The 24,129-nt window shown below is 40.9% G+C and overlaps 1 protein-coding gene across 6 annotated transcripts in view; it reads left to right on the plus strand.

The window, feature by feature from the left end:
• MRPL1 (mitochondrial ribosomal protein L1) overlaps positions 1 to 24,129 on the plus strand; it is a 110,787-nt gene that overhangs the window by 73,586 nt on the left and 13,072 nt on the right. For 2 of the 6 annotated variants that reach the window (XM_045062814.1, XM_045063416.1), the window contains exon 8: positions 11,855 to 12,136. The exons of 1 other annotated variant lie outside the window; for it this stretch is intronic. In XM_045062814.1, the coding sequence (XP_044918749.1) occupies positions 11,855 to 12,121 (267 nt within the window). In that variant the 3' untranslated portion in view covers positions 12,122 to 12,136. Of the gene's footprint in view, positions 1 to 4,435; positions 4,830 to 11,854; positions 12,137 to 12,396; positions 12,714 to 21,370; positions 21,453 to 24,129 lie in introns of those variants that run through there. 3 more of the 6 variants (XM_004776288.3, XM_004776291.3, XM_004776292.3) reach the window with 3 other exon arrangements.

Here is a 24,129-nt window from a genome sequence, read left to right on the forward strand (position 1 = left end):
CTTTATTAAGTGTTTTGCTGTCAGCACAGCAACTTGCTAGAATTTTCCACGCTTTATGGAAAATGTTTGGCCTTTGAAAGAATGGTTCGTGAAGACCTGCTATCCTTCCAGTCAGCTTTTTCTGTTTTAATTTTTCACTTTGAAGGAATTCTTTTCAAGTATACATGTACATAAAGTGAGGGTTTTTAAAAATGACTTTCCATTATATTTTCTGAAAAAACATAAAATCAGGGATCTTGATGTTTTATCTTCCCTTTCTCCTAGGACAGTGGGGGTCCTGGGTTCATAGCACTTTAGAAAAGAACATCTGAAGGGCAATTAAACTGTATTCATTATGTTTCCTGTAAGAAAGTAAAGAAATTTAATACTACACATTTTCTTGGAATTTATTGCTTTATAAATTCTTACCTCTACTTAAGCTCCTATTTGTAAATGTCCTCAATGTCTGCATATTTTTCTTCAGTTTTTTATTTTGAAAGTTTTAAATGAATGGAAAAGTTGAAAGAATAGTAGAATGAACACCTACCTGTATACTGTACGCTCATCACCTAGATTCACTAATTTTTCCACATCTGCTTAGAAAAACTAGTAAAAGCGGTTTGCTTAGAGAAAGTAATAGATATTTTTTATTTTCTGAAACAGAGAAAATTAAGTTGCAGACATCTTAACATTTCACCCTTAAATATTTTCTCACTCGGAGCCCAAGTATAGAACATTCCCCTATGTATGCTTTTCAAAGTAGTTTAGTGTGGCTTTTAGAATTTGTTTATTGGTACCTTTTTCTATTTATAGTTTATTGATTTGCTCTTCTTTTTATCCTGTTACTCTGAGATTTTTGCTATTGTTGGTTTTCTAGTTTTCTAAGTTTTATATCAGATTTGTAAGTTTTCTTTTTTATTTGTTTTAGGTTTTAATTTAAATTCTAGTTGGTTAACCTTGAGGATAATTGGTTTCAGGAGTAGAATTTAGTGATTCATCACTTACACAGAACACCCAGGGCTCATCCCAACAAGGGCCCTCCATGAAAATGGAGATTAAGTGAATCTATATGTGCTGAATGCTGAGAAATCCTTCCTCTATCCCCTGCCCTCACCGACCCCCCCCCCCCCAGTCACTTGGCTTTCAGAACTCTGGCAGGGGGCCTAGATGAGGCTTGGTTCAGTAATTGTAATGGTGATGATGATGATCATAATCTTAGTAATAATAGCAGCAGCAATAGTAGTAAGGTTTGTTTTCAGGTTCCCCTTTCCCTTCTTCTTCCCCCTTTTCCCTTAACTTTTTTTTTCTTTTAATAGCTCTTTGAAGTTCTTCTTTTTGATTTTCTTCCTCCCTCTCCTTTTTGCTTTTCTTTTTTATTTTGTTAGTTCTTTTCTGCTCATCCCTTCCTCTTTGGCTGTCCACCTACATATTGGAAAGATGAAAACAGAATTAAGTTTATGGGAAAATTAGCATGAATTAGTGAGAAATGAATACCACAGAAAGTTTTTCAGGGGCATTCAGGCTAATTAACTTTGATTACATAGGGCGTCTAATCACAAAATTGTGACCTGGTAGATGCTAACTGAGTTAATAATGCTCTGTCATTAACGAATCACAAACATTTATTTAAAAATGTTTTTAATATAAAAGTTTGTTCTCTAAAGATATTAAAATGTTTTCCTATAACATTCATTTGTTACATTATAAACTTTAAAAAAAAATTTGATTGTGAATTATTACTAATTCTAAATTAGTGGCCTCAGTAAACTTATTGTGAAACATTGATTCATCCTTTGAGTGAATGGAGTCTACTCTTCCTATTTATTTTCTTATATTACATGGGCTTATATTACAGGACAAGTTCCTATTACCATACTATAAAACCAAGTAAATTAAAGAGAGTATTCTAAAACAACTACATACTTTAAATTTGTTCTGTTTCACTTTAGAAACCATTTCTGTTCTTTTAATTTATTAATATGTACCCCTTCAAATAACAATGTTTGTATCCTTTGGATAATTAGAATATAAAATCTGGAATGATTTGGACTGAGGAAGACTTGTAAAAGCTTCACTAAATAGGATTAAATTTTGAATATCTTTAAAATATACATTATGTAATAGACTGGCTTTGACTTGACCAGTTATCATAGCATTAAAGAAAAACAGCTATAGTCCTTTTACAGTCGTATAAATAACCAGATTTTGAAGACTTGCAAATGATAAAAGTATCCACAAATAAAACCTATGCTCATTTTCTAAAAGGGAAAAAACAGGGTAAGACAGCTTGGATTTATGTTTATACCAAATCATGCCAAGACCTGATTTAACTAGTGTTTCTTGTTCAGGTTTCAAAAATACTTGGATCTTTGACACACTTAATATAAAGGCAATGTCTTTGATGTGCTTTATTCTCCTTTTTAAAGTTGTAGACATGGTTCGTTCATAGATTTGTATCATTATGCTTTGCTTATGTAATAATGAATTGTTTTGTGGCAAGAATATTGTTTACCTGGCAGCTGATAAAAGCCGAAGTATATTTTAACAAAAATAAACAAGTTCAGGGTAAGGGAATATAAACATAGTAAAATCTCGTGTTGAAATCAGAGCTTCCAGTTGTAGTGAACATGTTACAGCAGGAAAAGTGAATGTGTTGAAGTTCGCTTAAACAAGATATGGATAATGTAGTATGTGGAAATTGAAGGCTTATTTTGTAGCAGCGAGGCCCATAAGCTGTAAAAGTGGCAAGCAAAGAATATTGCTTAAATCAGTCCGATGCAAGCCAGAGTTGGAGAAAAGGTGGTCGCTCATTGGCTTAGTTAGAGCTCTCTACCACTTCCCCTTCTCTCTTTTCTCCATTCCTTCCAGTTGGTAATTAACTTTTCACTTGTTGCATTATTTCGGGTATACTAGTGTTCTGTCTCATAGGTAAGGGAATTATAAAGACAAGAAAATAAACTGTAGAATGTCAAACTCAAATTCTGTACTTGTTCATTCTCATTAAAAAGAAGGAAGTGGATTGGTGGTAGATCTTAGATCTTCAAGAGTATGGGGCTAAGAAAGAGGAGAGAGAAACTAATATTTATCCAGCACGCAATATGTGGCAGCATCTAATCCTTCAAGTATGTTATATCCTTTGGATGGATATTCATCCCTTTTTTTTTTTTTTTTTTAAAAACCAGTAGTAGTATTAGGTCAAGAATCATTTATTATCATTCCCAATTTTCTTACCTATATTGTCATGAAATTAGAGAATTGGGAATTTCCCCTTCTACCAGATATAAATAGTAATGTCAGAAAAACTGTATCATTTAAAAAATGCTAAAAACAATCTGAGGGGTTTGAAGGGGCAGGGGGGGTGGGAGGTTGGGGGAACCAGGTGGTGGGTATTAGAGAGGGCACGGATTGCATGGAGCACTGGGTGTGGTGCAAAAATAATGAATACTGTTATGCTGAAAATAAATTTAATTTTTAAAAAATGCTAACTTCTCTCTTTAATTCATTGCATTAACTCAATAATGTAGTGATCATTGATTAGTAGAATAACATGATGAAAAATATGTGTTTCAAAACATGTAAAAGGCGGTCAACTGACTGGCTTTCCTTTGTTAATCCATTTGTTAATAAGTAGTTTTCAGTATACTGCACACACATCTTTCTTTTGTTAACTTATTTCGAAGACCAGTGATTAGTTTGCTGGCTTTCACTGCAGTCTGTCTTTATCCAAATGCTGGGAGAGGAAATTGAGTGGGTCTGAATGTGATTCCTTATGAGTTTCATCAGTGTTATTTTCAACCAGTAACATTCACTAGTGTAGTATATATAGTAAACAGTAAAACACCAATAAGATCCTATTATGAATTATTAAATACATTAAATAGAAACACAAAATTCAGCATTTTCCAAATAGCTTTAACGTAAGCAGTGATGAAAGCCGCTGTTACCTGAGAGCATCCTCCTTCCCCCATTTAGATCTTGATAAAGTTAGGCATTGGTTTTTGTTTTTTTTTTTTTTTCAGATTTTATTTATTTATTTATTTGAGACAGAGAGAAAGCACAAATGGGGCAAGGAGGGGCTGAGGGAGAAGGACAAGCAGACTCCTCATTGAGCAGGGAGCCTGAGGAGGGCTTGATTCCAGGACCCTAAGATCATGACCTGAGCCAAAGGCAGTCGCTTAACTGACTGAACCACCCAGGTGCCCCCAAAGTTAGGAATTTGTTAAAGTGATGTAAAGCATAACTCATACCGCAACTTGTCTTTTGCATGCATTTTTATATATTTGGAGACAGATGATATATTCTAATACAGGAGTTGGCAAACAGTGGTTCTGCGAGTCTGTTTTTGTACCACTTGTGAGGTTAAAATAATCTTTTAAAGGGAAACAAATGGAATATGCAGCAAATGTCACATGTGGCCTTAAAAAGCCTAAAATATTTACCATCTGGTTCTTTGCAGAAAATGTTTGCCAACCCTGAAGTAGAAATACGTAACACCTAAGTCTGGAGATCTGGTTCCAGGTGATACGGTGTAATCACGAGCCAGCCGCTCTCACATTGAATGCAGCTGTTATAAAACCTGGACAGAAGGCGTGGAGTAGCTGTTCAAGACGCTGAACAGTAAATAGTGACAGACAAAGTAGGGAAGACCAGAATTTGAAGGACAGCCCTCACCTCTGCTGCTGAGTTTGTCATTTTTCTCTTGTGTCATTATGAACTGGACTCACCGTAACCCAAAACGGGGCGCGGCGTCAGCGCAGGTGGAGCTGCAGTTGGAGAAACCCTTCCCTTCAGGCCGGGGACGTAGACATCGTGAATCCTAGTGCAAACAGTTGGTGCTGGGAAGGGCACAGGTATCTAACATTTGGGAAGAGGGAACCTTCCTTTCGGACTGGAGGCTCTGTGCTTACAGGAGGGGGAGGCACACTGTCTTAGCTTCTTTTCTCTGTCTTGTCATTTGGCCCCACTGCAGGAACAGTTACAGAGAATAAGTGGCAAAATGGGGCAAATACATTTTGTTTTTCTGGCTGAGGTCCCAGAGGGGAGCCTTAGGGAACCAGAAAGTACTGGGAAGATCGAGAAGAGGGGAGAGCCTGGGAAAGGGACCTCATAAAAATCATTTATGAGCTACGAGAGATGAAATGAAAGGAGATAACAGAGGAAAGAAAGAACTTACAGATAGATCATAGGAATTCTCCAATCTGAAAAACAAAGACAAAAGATTGGAAAAAAAGAGAAAGCCTTAGGGTCCTATGGGCTAATAACAAAGATCTAACTTTTGTGATATTGGTGTCCCAGAAGGAGAGGAAGCCCAGGACAGGGCTTGAACTCACGTGACCCTAAAATCAAGACCTGAGCTGAGACCAAGAGTCAGATGCTTAACGGACTGAGCCACTAGATGCCCCTAGAGTTGAAACATTTAAAGTGAAATAAAAACTTACATAAATATCTGAACACATATTTATAGGAACTGTATTGAAAATCACCAAAAGCTGGAAAAAACTCAGTTGTCCTATATATGAATGGATTAAAAACCACATCTGGTATATCATATGATGCAATACTGTTCAGTGATTAAAAAGGGTGTGAACTGTTGATAGAACTTAAGTGAATCTCAAAAGGTTACATTCTATAACCCAGGTGAAAGTGGTCTCAAAAGGTTAGACACAGGCAACAAGAGATAAATGGGACTTCATCAAAATTTAAAACTTTTGTGCATCTAAGATCACTATCAGCAGAATGAAAAGGCAACCAGCTGAATGGCAGAAAATATACGCAGATCACGCATATGGCACGAGACGTGTATGTAGAATATGTAGAATATGTGAAGAACTCCTGTACAGTGGTCCCCCCCACACCCTGATCTGTGGTTTCACTTTCCGCAGTTTCAGTTCCCCACAGTCAACAGCAGTCTGGAAGTAGGGGGTCCTCTTGACGCATTGTCAGGAGGTCAGGCACGGTCTAATGCTATGTCGCAGCGCCTGTGTCACTCGCCTCACTTAATCTCACCATGTTGGCATTTTTGAAAAAAAAAAAAAATTTGTTTGAGAGAGAAAGAGACAGCATGCAGTGGGGAGCAGCAGAGGGAAAAGGAAAGAGAGAATCTCAAGCAAACTCCCCGCCGAGTGTGAAGCTTGGTGCGGGTTTGATCTCTCAACCCTGAGTTCATGATCTGAGCCAAAATCAAGAGTTGGACACTTGACTGACTGAGCCACCCAGGTGGCCCACCATTAGGCATTTTATCATCTCCCGTCAGCACAAGAAGGGTGAGCATAGTGTAGTAAGATATTTTGAGAAAAAGACCACATTCACTTAACTTTTATTATAGTATATTATCATGTTATATTCTTTTTTATTATTCATTTTTTATTGTGCCTAATTTATAAGTTAAACTCTACCATAGATATGTATATGTAGGAGAAAACATATTATAGAGGTTTGGTACTCTGCAGTTTCAGGCATCCACTGGGGCTTTTAGAACATATCCTGCATTGATGGGGGGGCCACTGTTACTCAGTAATAACATGATAAATAATTCAAAAAATAAGCCAGAGATCTCAATGCACATTTCTCAAATAAAATAGACAAATGGCCAATAAAGACATGAAAAGAAGCCGAGCATCATTAGCCAACAGGAAAATGCAAATTAAAACCAAAATGAGATACTGCTTTACACTTAATGGGATGGGTATTATAAAAACAACAACAACGACAACCAAAAAAGCCCCGAAATCCAGAAACAAATGTTGGCGAGGGTACAGAGAAATTGGAACCCCTGTATGTTGGTGGTGGGATGTCAAATGGTACCATTGCTGTGGGAAGTACATAATAATTCCTTTAAAAATTAAACCTGGAATTACCATAGATTCTAGTTAGAGATAATATACTCCAAAGAATTAAAAGCAGGAACTCAGACAGGTGTGTGTACAGCTGAGTTCATAGCATTACTCAAATAGCCAAAAAGTGGAAGCACCCCAAGTGTCCATGACAGATGAGTGGATAAGCAAAATGTATATTCACGTGTACTTTGGAGATATTTTAGGTTCAGTTCTAGACTACTGCAATAAAGTAAATATTGTAGTCAAGTGAATCAAATGAATTTTTTGGTTTTCTACTGCATATATATGTTATATATGTTTATACTATGCTGTAGTCTGTTAAAGTGTGAAATAGCATTGTGTCTAAAAGAACAATTTACATACCTTAATTAAAAATTACTTTATTGCTAAGAAATCCTAACCATCCTCCAAGCTTTCAGTGAGTTGTGATCTTTTTGCTGATGGAGGGTCTAGCCTGAATGTTGGTGGCTGCTGACTGATCAGGGCAGTGGTTGCTAAATGCGAGGTGGTGTTGAATCAGTCAACAGTGAAGTTTACTGTATCGATCGACTCTCTAACGGTGAAAAAGTTTGAAATATTGTGAGAATTACCAAAATATCCCAAAGATATGAATTGAGCAAATGCTATTGGGAAAATGTACCAGTAGACTTGTTCAACACAAAGTTGCCACAAACCTTCAATTCGTGAAAAACACAAATTATCTGAAGTATAGTAAAGTGAAGGTCAGGAAAACAAGGTATACCTGTATGTGCAATGGAATTTTATTTAGTCTTAAAAAGGAAGGAAATTCTGATGCATGCTTTTTATATAACATGTATGAACCTTGAAGACATTATGCTAAGTGAAGTACACCAGTTGACAAAGGCTAAATACTATGATTCCACTTGTTTGCGGTGCCTAAAGCAGGCATATTCATAGGGACAGGCCGTAGAATGGTGGTTGCCAGGGCCCGGGGCAGGGGAGAATGGAGAGTTAGTGTTCAGTGGGTTTGGTTTTAGATGAGGGAGATGGAAAAAGTTCTGAGATGGTTGGTGTTGAGAGTTGCACAACCATGAGAATGTGCTTAATGCCAGCCACGTACTTCAAAACAGTTAAGATGGTAAATTTTTGCTATGTATATTTTACCTACCACACTTCTAAAAGATTACAAAGGAAAGAAAACAAAGCTTCTGTACTGTTACTCCATTTGTATGACGTCTTTGGGAAGACAACACTGTGGTGACAGCAAGGGTTAGGAGTGGCTAAGAGAGATCAGATGAAGTTTTTTTGGTTGTTTATCATGTATTTGGTGGTGGTTCCTCAAATATATGTGTGAGTTAAAATTTATGGAACTGTACACTTAAAAAAGGCCAGTGTAACTGCCTTTGAATCTTGAAAATGTAGTTAAAAATATCTAAGCTGTAACAGCATAATTAGCCTGTTGCAGCTGTGGTGGTGGTGACGGTGGGGGTTTTGCTGTCCCGCTATCACTATGAATGAGTCTCATTTCAAAAAAAACATGAGGTAAAGTGTGCCTTATGATTTGTAGCATCATAAAGGACTGGTTTTGTAATTTTAAATGCTAAACTGAAACTAATTTTTTATTAACAAGTATATAGTAAAATATTTGAAAAACATTAAATAGTATAAGAATATAAAATTCAAAGATTGCCTTTGGTAACATTTTAATACTTTTCATTACTGCTCTGTCTCTATGCTTGTATTTTTTGTTTATGTAGTTGCTATCATACTATATATTGACTTTTGTGTTCTCTTTTTTCCTTGAATATTGTTTCTTGAATACTAAAATTCTTAAAAGATACAATTTTAATAGCTATATCATAATGTCATGTAGATATATCATAATTTATTCAACCTTATTCCTTTTTTTGGGCATTGAGACTGTTTCTGGTATTTCTCATTTTATATATCATTCCTGTGAACATAAGTTCATGTCTTTCATATGTGCAGAAATACAGTTCTGAGTATAAGTGTGTAGCTCTTTATTGGAAGGTCTGAATTTCGTGGGATACAAGCATGGAATACTTTCCTCCGTTCTCTGATTCTAGCTGAGCCATATGTACGATTTCCTTTCTCTGTTCCCTTCTCTGGCATGTTAGATAGATCTCATAATTCCAGTAACGGACAGTAATTAGAAGTGCGTCTGGTCCAGTTCAGGACTCTGATCTCCAGGCACAGATTTCCCTTGCTCAGTTTGGAACCGGGCTTGTATGGCTCAAATGGTCTGAAGTGAGGAGGGCTTTGTTAAGTTCTCACTCCTACTTCTTCCCACTCTAGACATGAAGAGTCCTGCAGTGACGTGATTCAGTTCTGAAATACCTTGCCCCAGTGGCCTAGGCAGGCTTGATTTTTCTGGGGGAGAGGCCTGATGAAGGGAATAGGGAGAAATGGCACATGCCTCTGCTTGCCTACCTAGATTTCTTTCTCTCTTTCTTTCTTTCTTTTTTTTAAAAGATTTTTATTTATTTATTTATTTGACAGACAGATCACAAGTAGGCAGAGAGGCAGGCAGAGAGAGAGAGAGGAGGAAGCAGGCTCCCCGCTGAGCAGAGAACCCGATGCGGGACTCCATCCCTGGACCCTGAGATCATGACCTGAGCCAAACAAAGGCAGAGGCTTTAACCCACTGAGCCACCTATACACCCTTCTACCTATATTTCTTACCCCATGTTGATTATTGCTACTTCTCTGGCCAGCCCTTATTGGCTTGATGTCCTTCATAGCACGTGTTCAGCCAGCTAGTTTCCCCTCCTGAAAGGTGACCCTGTCTTTACAGAGTCGTTTCTTGGAGACTTGCCTCCTCACTTGGCTTGCTTCTACTCAGCTGGATGTTGATTATAATAGGATCTTTTTGGCACCTTTAATTGTATAGGGTGCTACATGCCTTTTTTGCTGTCAGATTTAGGACCTAATCATCATTCCTGAAGAAGCTTCCAGAAAAGCCTCATACAGCATCTTCCAAACACATATCTAGGCTTAGGACAGCTGTTGCTGAGCATTTTTCCTACTATACTTAACCTGGCAAAACATTTTTTTGTTTCTTCTTCATAGTAGATAGCTACATAGTAGAAGTCTCTCAGCACCCAACAAAGCTTTCTATTAACAAAACAAAAATCTTTTTTATCTAGCAAAAATTAATAGCTGCTTTAGTCCATTCATTTCCTCAGACATCCTTCAGTCTGTCTTCACACCAGAGGTCTGTAAGCCGGCCTGTGAGCTCTTTCTGGCTCTTCACCTGTTTCTTTAAGCAAGTTTCACTGGAACACAGTTGCAAGTCATTCATTCATGTATTGTGTATGGCTTCTTCCTTGCTAAAAGGGCAGAACTGAGTAGTTGCAATGTAGACTGTTTGGCCTGCACAGCTCAAAATATTTTCTGTCTGACCATTTATAGAGGAAGTTTGCTAACTCCTGTTTTACACCCTTCCTGTAGAATTCTTTTTTGTTGTTGTTTTAAGAATAAAATGTATATATTATTTATTTACACTGAAAAATTCTGACCATTAATGAGTAAACGGTATAGAGACATTGCAAGATCGTGGAAATATCTTGCTCAACAGACATTCCTCTAGTTTTTAACATTTATTGAGGATTCTTGCCCAAATCTGCCCATATCCTGATGGTTACGAACTTTACAACTCCACTACTCCTTCTAATACATTTTGGAGGGGGGAAATCTCATAATTCAAAAATCCACAACAATAAAACAATGTTGAAAACTGCAATAAAAACACAAATGAAAACAACCATCTTTTCTAAGAACCACAGGACTATAAATTCAGGAAGGACATAAAATTTTTAAATGACTCAAATTTATCAAATTATATGCATTAAATGTACAGTTTTTAAGTATTTCAATCCTGTCTCATTAGAGTGGTTTAAAAAAAATCATGCCAAAGAAATCATGATTTTTGGCTTAATCCCAAGTCACGAATATTAATAATTTGCCCACAGTGCATGTGGCGTCCTAGATACAATAGGTGATTTTATGAACACATTTGAGATCCAGTACATTATGGATTTATGACTCAGAAGTTCCCTTAAATATTTTTCAGTGGTAGAAACATACAAAGTAGTTACATGGGGAAATAATGCGCGCAAAATGTTCTGTGCTTTTATCTCAGAGACACACCGTAGAGGTCTCAGGTTATTAAGACAACATCAAAAAATGTTTTGCGTAGTTAAGAGTCTGTTTTGGGGATTGGGAAAGAAGAATAGCTTTCCCTTTGGTTTAAAATACTCAACAGTTCAAGTCATGAGCCCGAGAAGGGCGCGGCCTCGGGGGCAGGTGAGTCTGGGAGAAGAGAATGCCCGCAGACGCACACCTGTTCTCCCGACGCCGCCCCCGGCCGGGGATGCTCGGGCTCCACGTGACAAGAACTGTACGGTCACTTCTATGTCAGACGGCTCGACGTTTCCGAGTATGAATGACTTTTTCATCTTAGTAACTTTGAGACACTTTCCCGGTGTGCAGCGTAGGAGTCCCCGCATCCCAGCCCGCAGTGCCGCAGGCCGCGGTGGGGCGGAGGGTGACCTCTGCAGCTCCGGCCCGTGCGCCCCGGAAGCAGGACGGTGGAGGGTGGGAGCAGCGGCCGTCGCTCTGTCTGCGGCGCGTGCAGCCGAGCGCAGGCCCCTCCCTACCGTCGACGGCAATCGCAGCGGCGGCGCGTGCAGCCGAGCGCAGGCCCCTCCCTACCGTCGACGGCAATCGCAGTGGCGGCGCGTGCAGCCGAGCGCAGGCCCCTCCCTACCGTCGACGGCAATCGCAGCGGCGGCGCGTGCAGCCGAGCGCAGGCCCCTCCCTACCGTCGACGGCAATCGCAGCTGTACCCCTTTTCCTGGTACTGTGAGTTCCTTGGAGGCTTTTCATGAATGCGTTATTCCTCCGATCACATTGGGGCACAGCATATCGCCCTCCAGGTGCGGGGGTGGGAAATTGCAGGCTGGGAGCAAGAGCAGGGCATACCCTCCCCCGTTTGTCAGGCACCCGGACTTCTTCTGCATGAAATTGCAGGTGAACCCAACCTTCTGTGCCTGCAGGCCGACTTCGCCCATGGACCACCCGCCCCCCGACACCGTGGGCCTCGGGTGGCCGTTCCGCTGTCTCCGTCTTCCCGCCTGGCTGCAGGGGGACCCAGAGGCACACGGCGTCTGGGGCCCAAGTTGTCACGAGTACAGGAGCCGCTCCCTCCCGGGGAGCGTCAGACCCACCCTCGGGGGTACAGTACTTCAGGAGGGGTAGGTTCCATTAGACGATACTCTTTTCCCAGAACTTTCCAGAGACATTTCCCCCAGATCCATCTTTGATATTTGCGACTGAGAATCTTGGTCTCCTCTGTGGTGATAGGAACGTTCTTCCCTTGGTCGGCATAAGCGTATTTGCAGATTTCCCTTAAATCCGTCTAGTTTCTGGCCTTTGGTGCTCAGCTTTAGGGGTTGGCACTAGGCCCACAGGATGTGAAGCACGTTGGGTGATGCCAGTTTAGAAGGTAATGGAGGAATTGGGATTTTCTTCCAAAGCCTTACTTTTCCATTGTCTTGTGCCTTCTCTTCTGAGCAAGAAACTTTGTCTTCTTTCGTAGGTTCTTTTCATTTGGTCCCGCTCGCGGAGGTCCTTTGCAACTTCGGTTCACCGGAAGCCTGTGTTTCTCTCTGGCTTCTTCTGATACCGGTTAGGATGGGCCAGCCAGAGAGTCTGCCCTCGACTTTGTGGGGTTCTCCTTTTTGCCTTGTGCTTTCTCCACATCCAAAGAGAAGTCAAGGGTGACAAAAAGAAAACTCTTACTTCCCCTGTAAAATTCTTTCTAAAACCTAGATCAGATACACCAATTGTCCACCAAGAAACATTAGTTTTTCACTGCTTGCAGTTCTAAATAAAATCTTCAGTTTTACATTCAAATCTTTCTGTAGTCTCCAATCACTATGTCGAGTTCAAATTCTGTATTTCTTGTTATTTTCAGTGATGCAGGCTGAAGGTTGGCAGCTTACAGGCTGAATTTGGTTCCCCGTACTTACTGGGCCCAGGTAATGGCTTTGTTTTGTTTTCTTGAGTGAGCATTTACAAACTAGATGATATCACAAAGAAATTCAGATTTCTAGTTCTTGACATGTCAAGAGTTCTGTTAATACTGGCCCCACAGCCCTCAGTGCAACAGTCCGTTAGTGCCGAGTAGCTTCCTGCCTCCTCTGTACGGAGTGGTACCGTCCAGCTCTGCCCCGCCCGTGTCACACAGGTGTGGTGGGTATATGTACTCAGACCTAGCGCTCCCCATTCCTACACATTACCTCCTCTGGCCACTGTGAGCATTTGAGTTGGCAATGCTGGGGCTAGATACAGCGAGCCACCTGATGGTCACCTGTTCTGCCCTGTTATGACGTCGCCTCCTGCTGCTCCTTCCTCCTAGAAGATCACCATTGTCCTGCAGAACTCTTCATCCTTTAAGACTCAGCAAATCGTTACGACTCGTGTGTCCCCTTCTTTGGGTAGCCTTCTCTGTCAAAGTCAGTCACTTCTACCTCTGTGCCTTTGTGCTCTGTTGTTCATGTCAGTTAGAGTGGCACCTATGATGTTGTATTTTAGCTACCAGATTGTAAATTCCTTGAACGCAAGGTTTGTATCTTGTTCATCTTTCGTTAGTAGTTCCCAGCGTGATGATGGATATAGCGGGAACCAAGAGGGGGTTGCTGAATTGTATGGTGATACCAGCTAAAAACTTGGAAGGCAGTAAAGGATTCACTTGGCAGAGAGGAAGATTCATAATTTTCCGACTTAAATGCATCTTCTTTTCCATGAAGCGTTTTACTTGGGTTCCTCTTTTTCTGCCCCGTGTTTGTAACAAATTCATTTGTGTTTTCCTGGCAACTGATACTTCGTTTTTCATAAATACGGGTTACCAATACTTAAAAACTGTGTCCAGGGTCACAAGCTAATAAGTAGTGTAAGTGGGCTTCAGGTGCAAATTTCTCTGCCTTTAGAGCTGATGCAGACAGCTGCTAAGCTGCTGCTTACCAGGGGTGTGTGCACTTGGATAAGTTACAGAGTTTTCCGAGTCTCCATTGTGGTAGTTCCTATCTCAGAGGATTCTTGGGAGAAATGAATGAGAATATTTACATAATGCTTAGAATAGAGCTTGGTGCAGAGTATTTACTCAATAAATAGAGCCACTCAATCAATTATTCTTATTATTACTTTCCTTAATTTTGTATAGGAAACCACAGATTATCTTCCTTTTCTTGGTTGTGACTGTTAGAGGAGTCGTGGTGATTAAGACTATTGGCCCATCTACAGAAACTGTATGCCATACCATCCTTTATTTACTCTTAGAATGTTGCATTTGTGGGGCACCTGGGTGGCTCAGTCATTGGGTGTCTGCCTTTGCCTGAGATCATGATCCTGGGGTCCTGGGATCAAGACCCACATTGGGCCCCCCACTCAGCGGGAAGCCTGCTTCTCCCTCTCCTACTCCCCCTGCTTGTGTTCCCTCTCTTGCTGTCTCTTTCTCTGTCAGATTAATAAATAAAATCTTTTAAAAAATAAAGGACAAAAAGGACATTGCATTTGGAAGAGATTTTGGAGACGATGTTCTAACAGGTGCTTGCCACAGGAGCATCCTCTCTCCGGTTTCCAGTCAGAGATGCTCATGCATCGATGGGCTGTCAGAGCATTTACGGAGACGGCAGCTGGCCACTTTAGGAGGATCTTGTGATTGTTAAAAAATCATGTGTACATACTTCACTTGTTGTCATTTGTTTTTTAGTTTTAGTCCCCTGTAAAAGGTAAAAAATTAAGTCAAATCCTTTTCCTACACTGTAGTCCTTAGTCCAAAATATTTTGACTTACCTTTGTCTAGCAGTTCTCAAAGTACGACTAGGGATCCATTTTAAATGGCACACTTTCCTCAGAAGCCTTTCTCTTCTCTTGCCCTTTCTTTAAACAGAGAATCCATTGAAGACCCTGAAAGCATAGGCTAATTCTTTTGTGTGCCTTCTGCAGTTTTCTGGAGTGAGTTTTGATAACCCAAAAAATGTTTAAGAATCATTGCCTTGGCCGGGGGGTGGGGGGGAGCTAGAATGGTGATGTAGTAGGAGGACCCTAGGCCTGCCTTGTCTCTCAAATACAGCTCGATAACCATCGTATCATTCTGAATACTCCAGAAATCAGCATGAGGACTGATAGAACAAACCGCATAGCTAGAGGGAGAGGAGAGGTCACTTCTGGGAACGTAGAAAGTGCTGAGATATGGTTTGAGGGAGACACAGATTGCGGTGCTGGGGAGGGAACGGAGCCCTGGTTGCAGAGAAGGGCTAGCAGCGCGGAGGCACAAGCACAAGCAGAACACCTTCCCAAAGCTGTTGGCTGGGGACAAGGAGAGGGGCTGAATTTTGTGGGGTTTTACAACCAGCGGGGCTTCAAGACTGGAGTTCCAGAGGTTCCCCTGCTGGGTTATGATAGAGACCTGAGGACACTGTCCCACTTCGGGAGCTGTAGCAGGCAAACAGCTCTGGTGCTGACTCTCTGAGAATCACTATCTGAGAATTAGGCTATGTGAGAATTGCCTAAGGGCTGTGGGAAGAGACTTCGCACTTCTGGGGGAGCTTCCTTGAGAGGGGAGGCATTGCTGCTTCATGGACAGAAGAACTGCTGAGTGCCACTTCCCTACACCCTGCCCCTCTGCAGAGCTGCAGGGACCCCTGCCGAGAGCAGCTAACTGGTACACCCGGTTTAGCCTGCCTGCCCCAAATCCTGTGCCCTGCAGTCTGGTGCCACTGTCCTTCTGGACAAACCTGCATCTGTCCCAGCACAGTGAGACCCTTTCCCAGAAGACCGGTGCAGGTCCCTGTCACACCAGTCTTTGAAGTTTGGAATTTTAAAAGTCATCAGGCCTTATTAGATTAGAGCTCAAGATGTGCTGTGCTGCTCCAGGCAGGCAAACGATCCAGAGACAGGCACTGTGAAATCAGTGACGAAAAATGCCTGTGACCCATGAGGGGCAGTTCACTCCTCCAGAAATGCTTCCCTGAGAGTAGCAAGCACAGACTCCTCTCTCGAGGGACAAAGCCAGGCTGGTACTACTTCCCTCCCCTTCCTCTTGGCACAGACCAACTTCGGTAAACAACACAGCACCGGCACCGGCTGCCTTACCTGTGCCCCTCCTTCCCCCCACCAGACTCTGCTGGAGCTACTTTCCTAGGGCAAGACCAGCACAGTGGGCCCTTCCCCCCAGAAGACCAGCACAAACCCCCACATGTACCATGTCTGCTGACTATAGAGTGCTGCAAAGCTTCAGTTCTAGTGGAAATCATATTAGGTCTCTTTTAGAAAGTTGACCAGAGCATACTTCTTTGAAACTTGCCATACTCTGATCAAGGTCCAAACACTTCCCACTATAGGCAGGGAGAAGTTCTGCAGAGGACCGACCTGAGGGACAGAGCAGCAATAACACAGCAGCAGGGTGCACGCAGCACACAGCAGAGACACTTCCTGAAGAGCCAGGCCCTGAATAGTAAATTACCTCTTCTTCATAAAGCCATTACTCTCAGGTTCAGGAAACATAACAGGCTTTCCTAACACCCAGAAGACAAAAACTTAGACAAGATGCCAAGACAGAGGAATTCGTCTCAAAAGAAAGAACAAGAAAAAGACATGGCCAGGGATCTAATGTCTCCTGAGGCGAGGGAAACAGAAGCAAACATAAACTGTTGAGCCTTTGTCAAGATAAAAAGCTTCTGCACAGTGAGGGAGCAGCAAAACTAAATGCAGCCTTCAGAATGGGAGAAGATATTTGCAAGTGACATACCTGATAATGCTTAATATCCAAAATGTATAAAGTACTTACAAAACTCAATACCCAAAAAACAAATACTCCAGTTAAAAAAATGGGCAGATGGGATGCCCGGGTGGCTCAGTTGGTTGAGCAGCTGCCTTCGGCTCAGGTCATGATCCCAGCGTCCTGGGATCGAGTCCCACATCGGGCTCCTTGCTCCACAGGGAGCCTGCTTCTCCCTCTCCCTCTGCCTGCCTGTGCTCTCGATATCTCTCTGATGAATAAATAAATAAAAATCTTTTTTAAAAAATGGGCAGAAGACATGAATAGACATTTTTCCAAAGAAGACATCCACATGGCCAACGTGCATATGTAAAGATACCCAGCACCCTCATCATCAGGGAAGTACAAATCAAAACCATAGTATTACCTCACGCTTGTCAGAATGGCTAAAATTAACACAGGAAACAATAGATGTTGGTGAGGAAGTGGAGAAAGGGGAACCCTCTTCTCACTGTTGGGGGGAATGCAAGTTGGTGCAGCTACTCTGGAAAACAGTGTAGAGGTTCCTCAGAAAGTTAGAAATAGAGCTACCCTGCCATCCAGCATTGCAGAACAAGGTATTTACCTAAAGGATAACAGAAATACTGATTTAAAGAGATACATGCATCCCAATGTTTATAGCAGCATTATCAACAATAGCCAAATTACGGAGAGGGGCCAAATGTTCATTCGCTGATGAATGAATAAAGGAAATATGGTAAATGTATACAATGGAATATTACTCAGCCATAAAAAAAGAATGGAATCTTGCCATTTGCAAGGTGGAGCTAGAGAACAGTATTATGTTAAGTCAGAGACAAATACTGTATGATTTCACTCATGTGGAATTTAAGAAACAAACAGGTGAACATAGTAAAAAAAGAGGCAAACCAGAAACAGACTCTTAAAAAAAAAAAAAAAAAGATTTACTCATTTTGGAGAGAGACACAAGTGGGAGGAGTAAAGAGAGGAGGAGAGAAAATCTCAAGTAGACTCTACACTGAGCTTGGAGCCCAACTCGGGGTGTAGTCTCCACAACACCAGCATCACGACATGAGGTGAAACCAAGAGTTAGATGCTTAGCAAACTGCCACCCAGATGCCCCTGCAGACTCTTAACTATAGAGAACAAATTAAGGGTTGCGTAGAGGTGGGTAGGGGAATGGGTTAAATGAGTGATGGGTATTAAGGAGGGCACTTGCTGAGATGAGCCCTGGCTATTGTATGTAAATAACGAATCACTGAGTTCTACACCTGAAACTGGTATTACACTGTATGTTAACTAACTGGAATTTAAATAAAATCTTGGGGAAAAGGAATCATTGCGTTAGACATGCATGGCTGCAATTTTCTTTGCACTCATCTGCATCTCAAAGGGCTGAAAAAATGGTCAGGAACCGCTAATTTTTAGTTTCCTCATCATTGTAAAAACTGAAGACAAAGGTTAGGAATTGCATGGAAAGAGGAAAATCTGAGAGTTACAGCAAAGAGAGACATAGAGCTCACCTGGATCCACTGAGCCTCCACCCAAACATCCTTGGTAAGTCTTCCATCTCATCAGCTTAGGGATTTCTTTCTTTCTTTCTTTTTTTTTTTTTTTTAATTTAATTTAATTTAGCCAGCATATAGTACATCATTAGTTTCAGATGTGGTCTTCAATAATTCATCAGTTGCATATAACACTCAGTGCTTATCACAACATATACCCTCCCCAATGTCCATCACCCAATGCCCCAGCCTCCCCTTCCACCTCCCCTCCAGCAGCCCTCAGTTTGTTCTCCAGCAGCCCTCAGTTTGTTTCCTGCAGTCAAGAGTCTCTCATGGTTTTCTGCCTCTCTGATTTTTTTCCCATTGTTTTCCCTCCCTTCCCCTATGATCCTCTGCTCTATTTTTTATGTTCTATGTATGAGTGAAACTATATTTTGTTTTTCTCTGATTGACTTATTTCACTTAGTATAATACCTTCCGGTTCCATCCACGTTGATGTAAATGGTAAGTATTCATTTAGGAAATTATTTCTGACGTTATAAGGGATGTTACGCAGAAGGTAGGATTCAGTAAGGTAGTCTTTTCTTGAAACCGTTGCTGCTACAGAATGAGGAGTAACTACCTTGTCTTGGGGTGGGCAGTCACTTTAGCTAAACATAAATAGTATTGTAACTGTTGGGTTCAAAGGCACATGTATGCACATGTGCAAATACAGTGCTGGCTGTAGCTCAGGCTCCACCAGGCCCAGTTTTGTTTAGTTTTTTTTTCTTTCTTTCCTAGTATACCAAGTCTTATGCTCTGATACTGAGAATAATATCCTCTCAAAATGGCCCATCCTTACCTCCGTAAGGCTACAAAATATCATTGCATGAGCGCACCGTGGAAGTGCCGAGTAACTGAGATGTAGGTAGAGAAGCTTGCAAATGTTGGTTTCCTGAGTTATTGTCAGCCCAAATACATTTTCTATGCAAGGTTTGAGAAAATTTGGGGTGCCTGCGTGGCTCAGCCTCTTCTTTCGGCTCAGGTCATGGTCTCAGGGTCCTGGGATTGAGCCCCACATTGGGCTCTCTGCTCATCAGAGAGCTTGCTTCCCCCTCTCTCTCTGCCTGTCTCTCTGCCTACTTGTGATCTCTGTCTGTCAAATAAATAAGAAAGAAAATCTTTTAAAAAAAAGTGCATGCATACTTTTTTACCATAATTAGCATCAACAGTTAATTAAATAATCATAATTACTGTATAAACCATGAAATATATAGATTTTTCATAATTTTGTATAGTATCTTAAGTTAAAATGAAGTATGGTTATAAATATTTTAAAATTGAACAGAGGACACAGTACTAAAGATTAGTGGTTCTGGAATTTGGACAAAAATGTAAACTATGTTTAAAAACATTTTTACAGGGGAGCCTGGGTGGCTCAGTGGGTTAAAGCCTCTGCCTTCGGCTCAGGTCATGATCTCAGGGTCCTGGGATCGAGCCCCGCATCGGGCTCTCTGCTCAGAGGGGAGCCTGCTTCCTCCTCTCTCTCTGCCTGCCTTTCTGCCTACTTGTGATCTCTGTCTGTCAAATAAATAAAATCTTTAAAAAAAATTTTTTTACGTATTTTAAAACTTAGTGAAGTCCTTGAAGTCATCCTAATAATGAAAGTCGTAGAGGAATTATTTGTTTTGTATTTCTCAAGCATATGTTGCATGTGTTCAGCATCTTAACTAACTGTAGGCAGTATAAGTCCACAAAAGTATAGTTGAGTTTAGTATATTATTTAATATTTTATAGTATAACAGTGTAGAGCATAATTTAATAGTAAATAGTAAAAGCATGTATCAGGCATCTGCTCTTTCTTGTATCTATTACTTTCCCAAATTTAAGGTAGCTTTAGGTCTTTAACAAAGGGTGAAGGAACTTAACAGAGCTGTGGTACCGGCTTCGGTTGATAATAGGACCATTTGATTAAGGTGGACAGTTGAGAGAGGAACGAAGGGAGACACAACCCTGAGTTTTTGTTTCATTTTGTTTTGTTTTTTAACATAGCATATGTAAGGTGCCTTTTCTGCTAGTGAACTACTTGATTAAAGCCTGTAAGTTCTGTGGACTTAAGAAGGTGAATTAATAAGCATTGCTTGATTTTTTTTTCCCCCCTCTCAGAATTCCCACTTACATATTGGCTTAAGTGAAAATTCTCCAATAATGTCCAGACCTTCTCATTTAGGGTTTGGTATTATATCTTGTCCAAGTGAGTGTCAAATAAATGTTGTCTGGTGATAATGAGAGTAATTTTTTTCATGAAGATTTCTCTCCATGCTGACGCAGCACGTTTCTCATAAGGGATCTCAGAATCACTGGAGAATAGAAATCTTGCTTGAATTTCCAACTATTACCACGATTCATTTAGCAAAGTATAAAATCCTTTAAACATTGGGATGGAATGTAGCTGATTTTAACTATTTTAGAAGAGTAACATGGTACACATAAGGGCTTTTCCATAGTTGTGAGCTAGCTTTTAGAATTTTACGTATAGGGCTTGTTCACTGTATATTTACTTACTACTGTTTTCATTGAAGAGCAGGATATTTGTTATTTCATAGAGCGTTAGCATAGCGTCCTGGAAATGCCCCTGTAGCAGGGGTGTGTTGTGTGAATGTGTGTGGTTAAGTGGTTTTATTTTGTACTCCTGAGAGCATGAATTTCTGGACATTTTCATAGTCTCCTTCAAAAGTAAATCAACAACAGGGGTGCCTGAGGGGCTCAGTGGGCTGAGCGTCTGACTTCCACTCAGGTCAGGTCATGACCTCCGGGCCCCACACGGGGCTCTGTTCTCCGTGCGGAGCCTGCTTGTCCCTCTCCCCCAACATTCCCTGTTCATGCTCTTTCTCTCTCCCTCAAATAAATAAAATCTTAAAGAAAAAAGAAAAGAAAGTGTATCAGCAAAAAACTTCAAGAGGAAATATTCCTGAATCCTTGGGTGTAGGTAAAGATAAGGGGATGGTATATTCTGCCTCAGGTTGTACTTTGGGGAAAATACTTGGAAATCAGGAATCTCAAGTAGAGCAGCTTGAAAAGACTTGACTGTGATATGTTTCATCGGGTAATTAAGTCTTGACATGTAACCACCTGTGAGTGTAGCATTCTAAAGGAAGAGAGATGGAAGTTTTTTCTTTTCAGTAGGTCGCTTAACAGATGAAAATAATTACTGATACAGTTACCAAAAGTTGTATTATCATCTCATTTTCACATTATTAATGTTGTGTATCCTTTTCTTTCAGCTGGATATGCCAAGTGACCAGATAGCTGCAAATCTCCAAGCAGTTATCAGTGAAGTCTGTAAGCACAGACCAGTCAATTTGGGTAAGCGATTTGCTACGGTATACCCCCCTAGAGTTCGGGGATTCTTTAAAAAATGTAAAATATTAAGAAAACAAGAGCAAGTACAATGTACAATAGCAGCAATATTTTCAGGGGTTAAATAAATAAAATTTATCCAGAGGATTCCTAATCCTAATCGAGAGGATTCCTGATGACCTTATTAACCAGTTGTAGTTGTTTGGAGAGGAGACCTCTTTAACATTAATAAGGAAATCCTGAAATCTTTGTAAATTCCATTATTTCTACCATTCAGTATTAACTTTGAAAGAAAATTGTAACTGATTGCCTTAAACTTGCAATAGTGTTGAATAGAAACTAAAAGCATTTATGAAATATTTTGGAGCTAGATTTGTCTCTGGCTTTAGCAATTGTCTTTCTTAATGTTACTTATTTTTTCAGAAGAACAAAGTTTTTCATCATGTCATAAGACTCACTTCTTGTAAACTGGTAATTCCTGCACAGCCGTGAAACTTGATGGGGATGTGGAGGCTGTTTCATAGGATGGAAGCACAGAGCCAGACCCTTACTGTCGCATTATGTGCCCCGCATATCCTCTCCTCAGACAGGCTTCACTGCTGGCGGGCTGCGGCCCAGAAAGGGTTCATTATACTCAGTAGACTCTTCGTCTCTAGTCTTGCCACGATAGGACTCTGTCAGGCTTAGTCTTATAACCAAGTGTATAATCAAAACACAATCTTAAGCTATTTTTTACCTTCTTTGGAAGTTAACACACTGGTGAATAAAGACCTCACTTGTTAATTCTGCTGCCATAGATACGGCCGTAGTACTTAGTGATTGTGCGTGTACGCATTCTTACGTGCCACGGGGCATTTTGCTTTCAGTATAGGATCTTCTGAGACTGGCAGGAGTGAAATGATGAACAGCAAATCTCTAAAAGCAGTGTGTGCTCTTTTTGCCATTTTTAAAGTTGTGTATTAATATAATTAATATACAAGATCCTTTTAGTTCCAAGGGTACAACATAATAATTCAACATTTGTATACATTACAAATTGATCACCACCGTAAGTCTAGTTACCATCTGTCCACATACAAAGGTAACACAGTAATGCTGACTTTATTTCCTGTGCTGTGCATCACATCCCCTTGGCTGATTGATTTCATAACTGAATGTTTGCTCCTCTTGATTCCCTTTACCCGTTTTGTCCCCTCCCCCAGCTTCCTTCTCCTCTGGCACCCACCAGTCTGTTCTCCGTATCTGGGAGACGGGGTTTGGTTTCATTAGTTTGTTGTGTATTTTAGATTTTACTTATCCATGAAGTCATTGATATTTACCTTTCTCTGTCTGCCTCATTTCACTTAGCAAAGTCTCCTCGAGGTCCATTAATGCCACAAATAGTTAGATTTCATTCTTTAATATGCCTGAGTAATATTTCATTGTGTGTGTGTGTGTGTGTGTGTGTGTGTGCATGTGTGCGCGCACGTGCACCATATCTTCTTTGTTCCGTCACGTATAGATGGACGCTTAGGTTGTCTCCTGATCTTGACTATTGCAAATATGCTGCAAGGAACGTAGGGCTGCATATATCTTTTCAAACTAGTGTGTTCATTTTCTTCTGATACATACCCATAAGTGGAATTGCTGGGCCATATGGTCATTCTTTTGGTGGTTTTTTGAGGAATCCTCATACTCTTTTCCAATGTCTGCCCTAATTTACATTCCCACTAACAATGCATGAGGGTTCTCTTTTTCTCCACATCCTTGCCAACATGTTATTTTTGATAACAGCCACTCTGACAGGTGTGAGGTGATAGCTCATTGTAGTTTGGATTTGCATTTTCCTGGTGATGAGTGATGGTGAGCTTTTCATGTGCCTGTTGTCCTCCTGTGTGTTTGGGAAATTGTCTGTTTAGATTCTCTGCCCAATTTATTTATTTATTTATTTATTTTTTAATTGTCCTTCTCAGTCTTTTTGTTTTGATCTGTTTGCCTCACTTTCTTTCCTTTTTTTTTTTCTTTCTTTCTTTTCAGTGTAACAGAATTCATTGTTTATGCACCACACCCAGTGCTCCAGGCAATCCATGCCCTCTCTAATACCCACCACCTGACTCCCCCAACCTCCTATCCACCCCCCCCAGCCCCTTCAAAACCCTCAGATTGTTTTTCAGAGTCCATAGTCTCTCATCGTTTCCCTCCCCTTCCAATTTCCCTCAACTCCCTTCTCCTCTCCATCTCCCCTTGTCCTCCATGCTATTTGTTATGCTCCACAAATAAGTGAAACCATATGATAACTGACTCTCTCTGCTTGACTTATTTCACTCAGCATAATCTCTTCCAGTCCCGTCCATGTTGATACAAAAGTTGGGTATTCATCCTTTCTGATGGAGGCATCATACTCCATAGTGTATATGGACCACATCTTCCTTATCCATTCGTCCGTTGAAGGGCATCTTGGTTCTTTCCACAGTTTGGCGACTGTGGCCATTGCTGCTATGAACATTGGGGTACAGATGGTCCTTCTTTTCACTACATCTGTATCTTTGGGGTAAATACCCAGGAGTGCAATGTCAGGGTCATAGGGAAGCTCTATTTTTAATTTCTTAAGGAATCTCCACACTGTTTTCCAAAGTGTCTGCACCAACTTGCATTCCCACCAACAGTGTAAGAGGGTTCCCCTTTCTCCACATCCTCTCCAACA

The sequence above is a fragment of the Mustela putorius genome, unplaced genomic scaffold, assembly GCF_011764305.1.
Source record: "Mustela putorius furo isolate JIRA1106 unplaced genomic scaffold, ASM1176430v1.1 tig00000040_pilon_pilon_pilon, whole genome shotgun sequence".
NCBI classification, from domain to species: domain Eukaryota; kingdom Metazoa; phylum Chordata; class Mammalia; order Carnivora; family Mustelidae; genus Mustela; species Mustela putorius.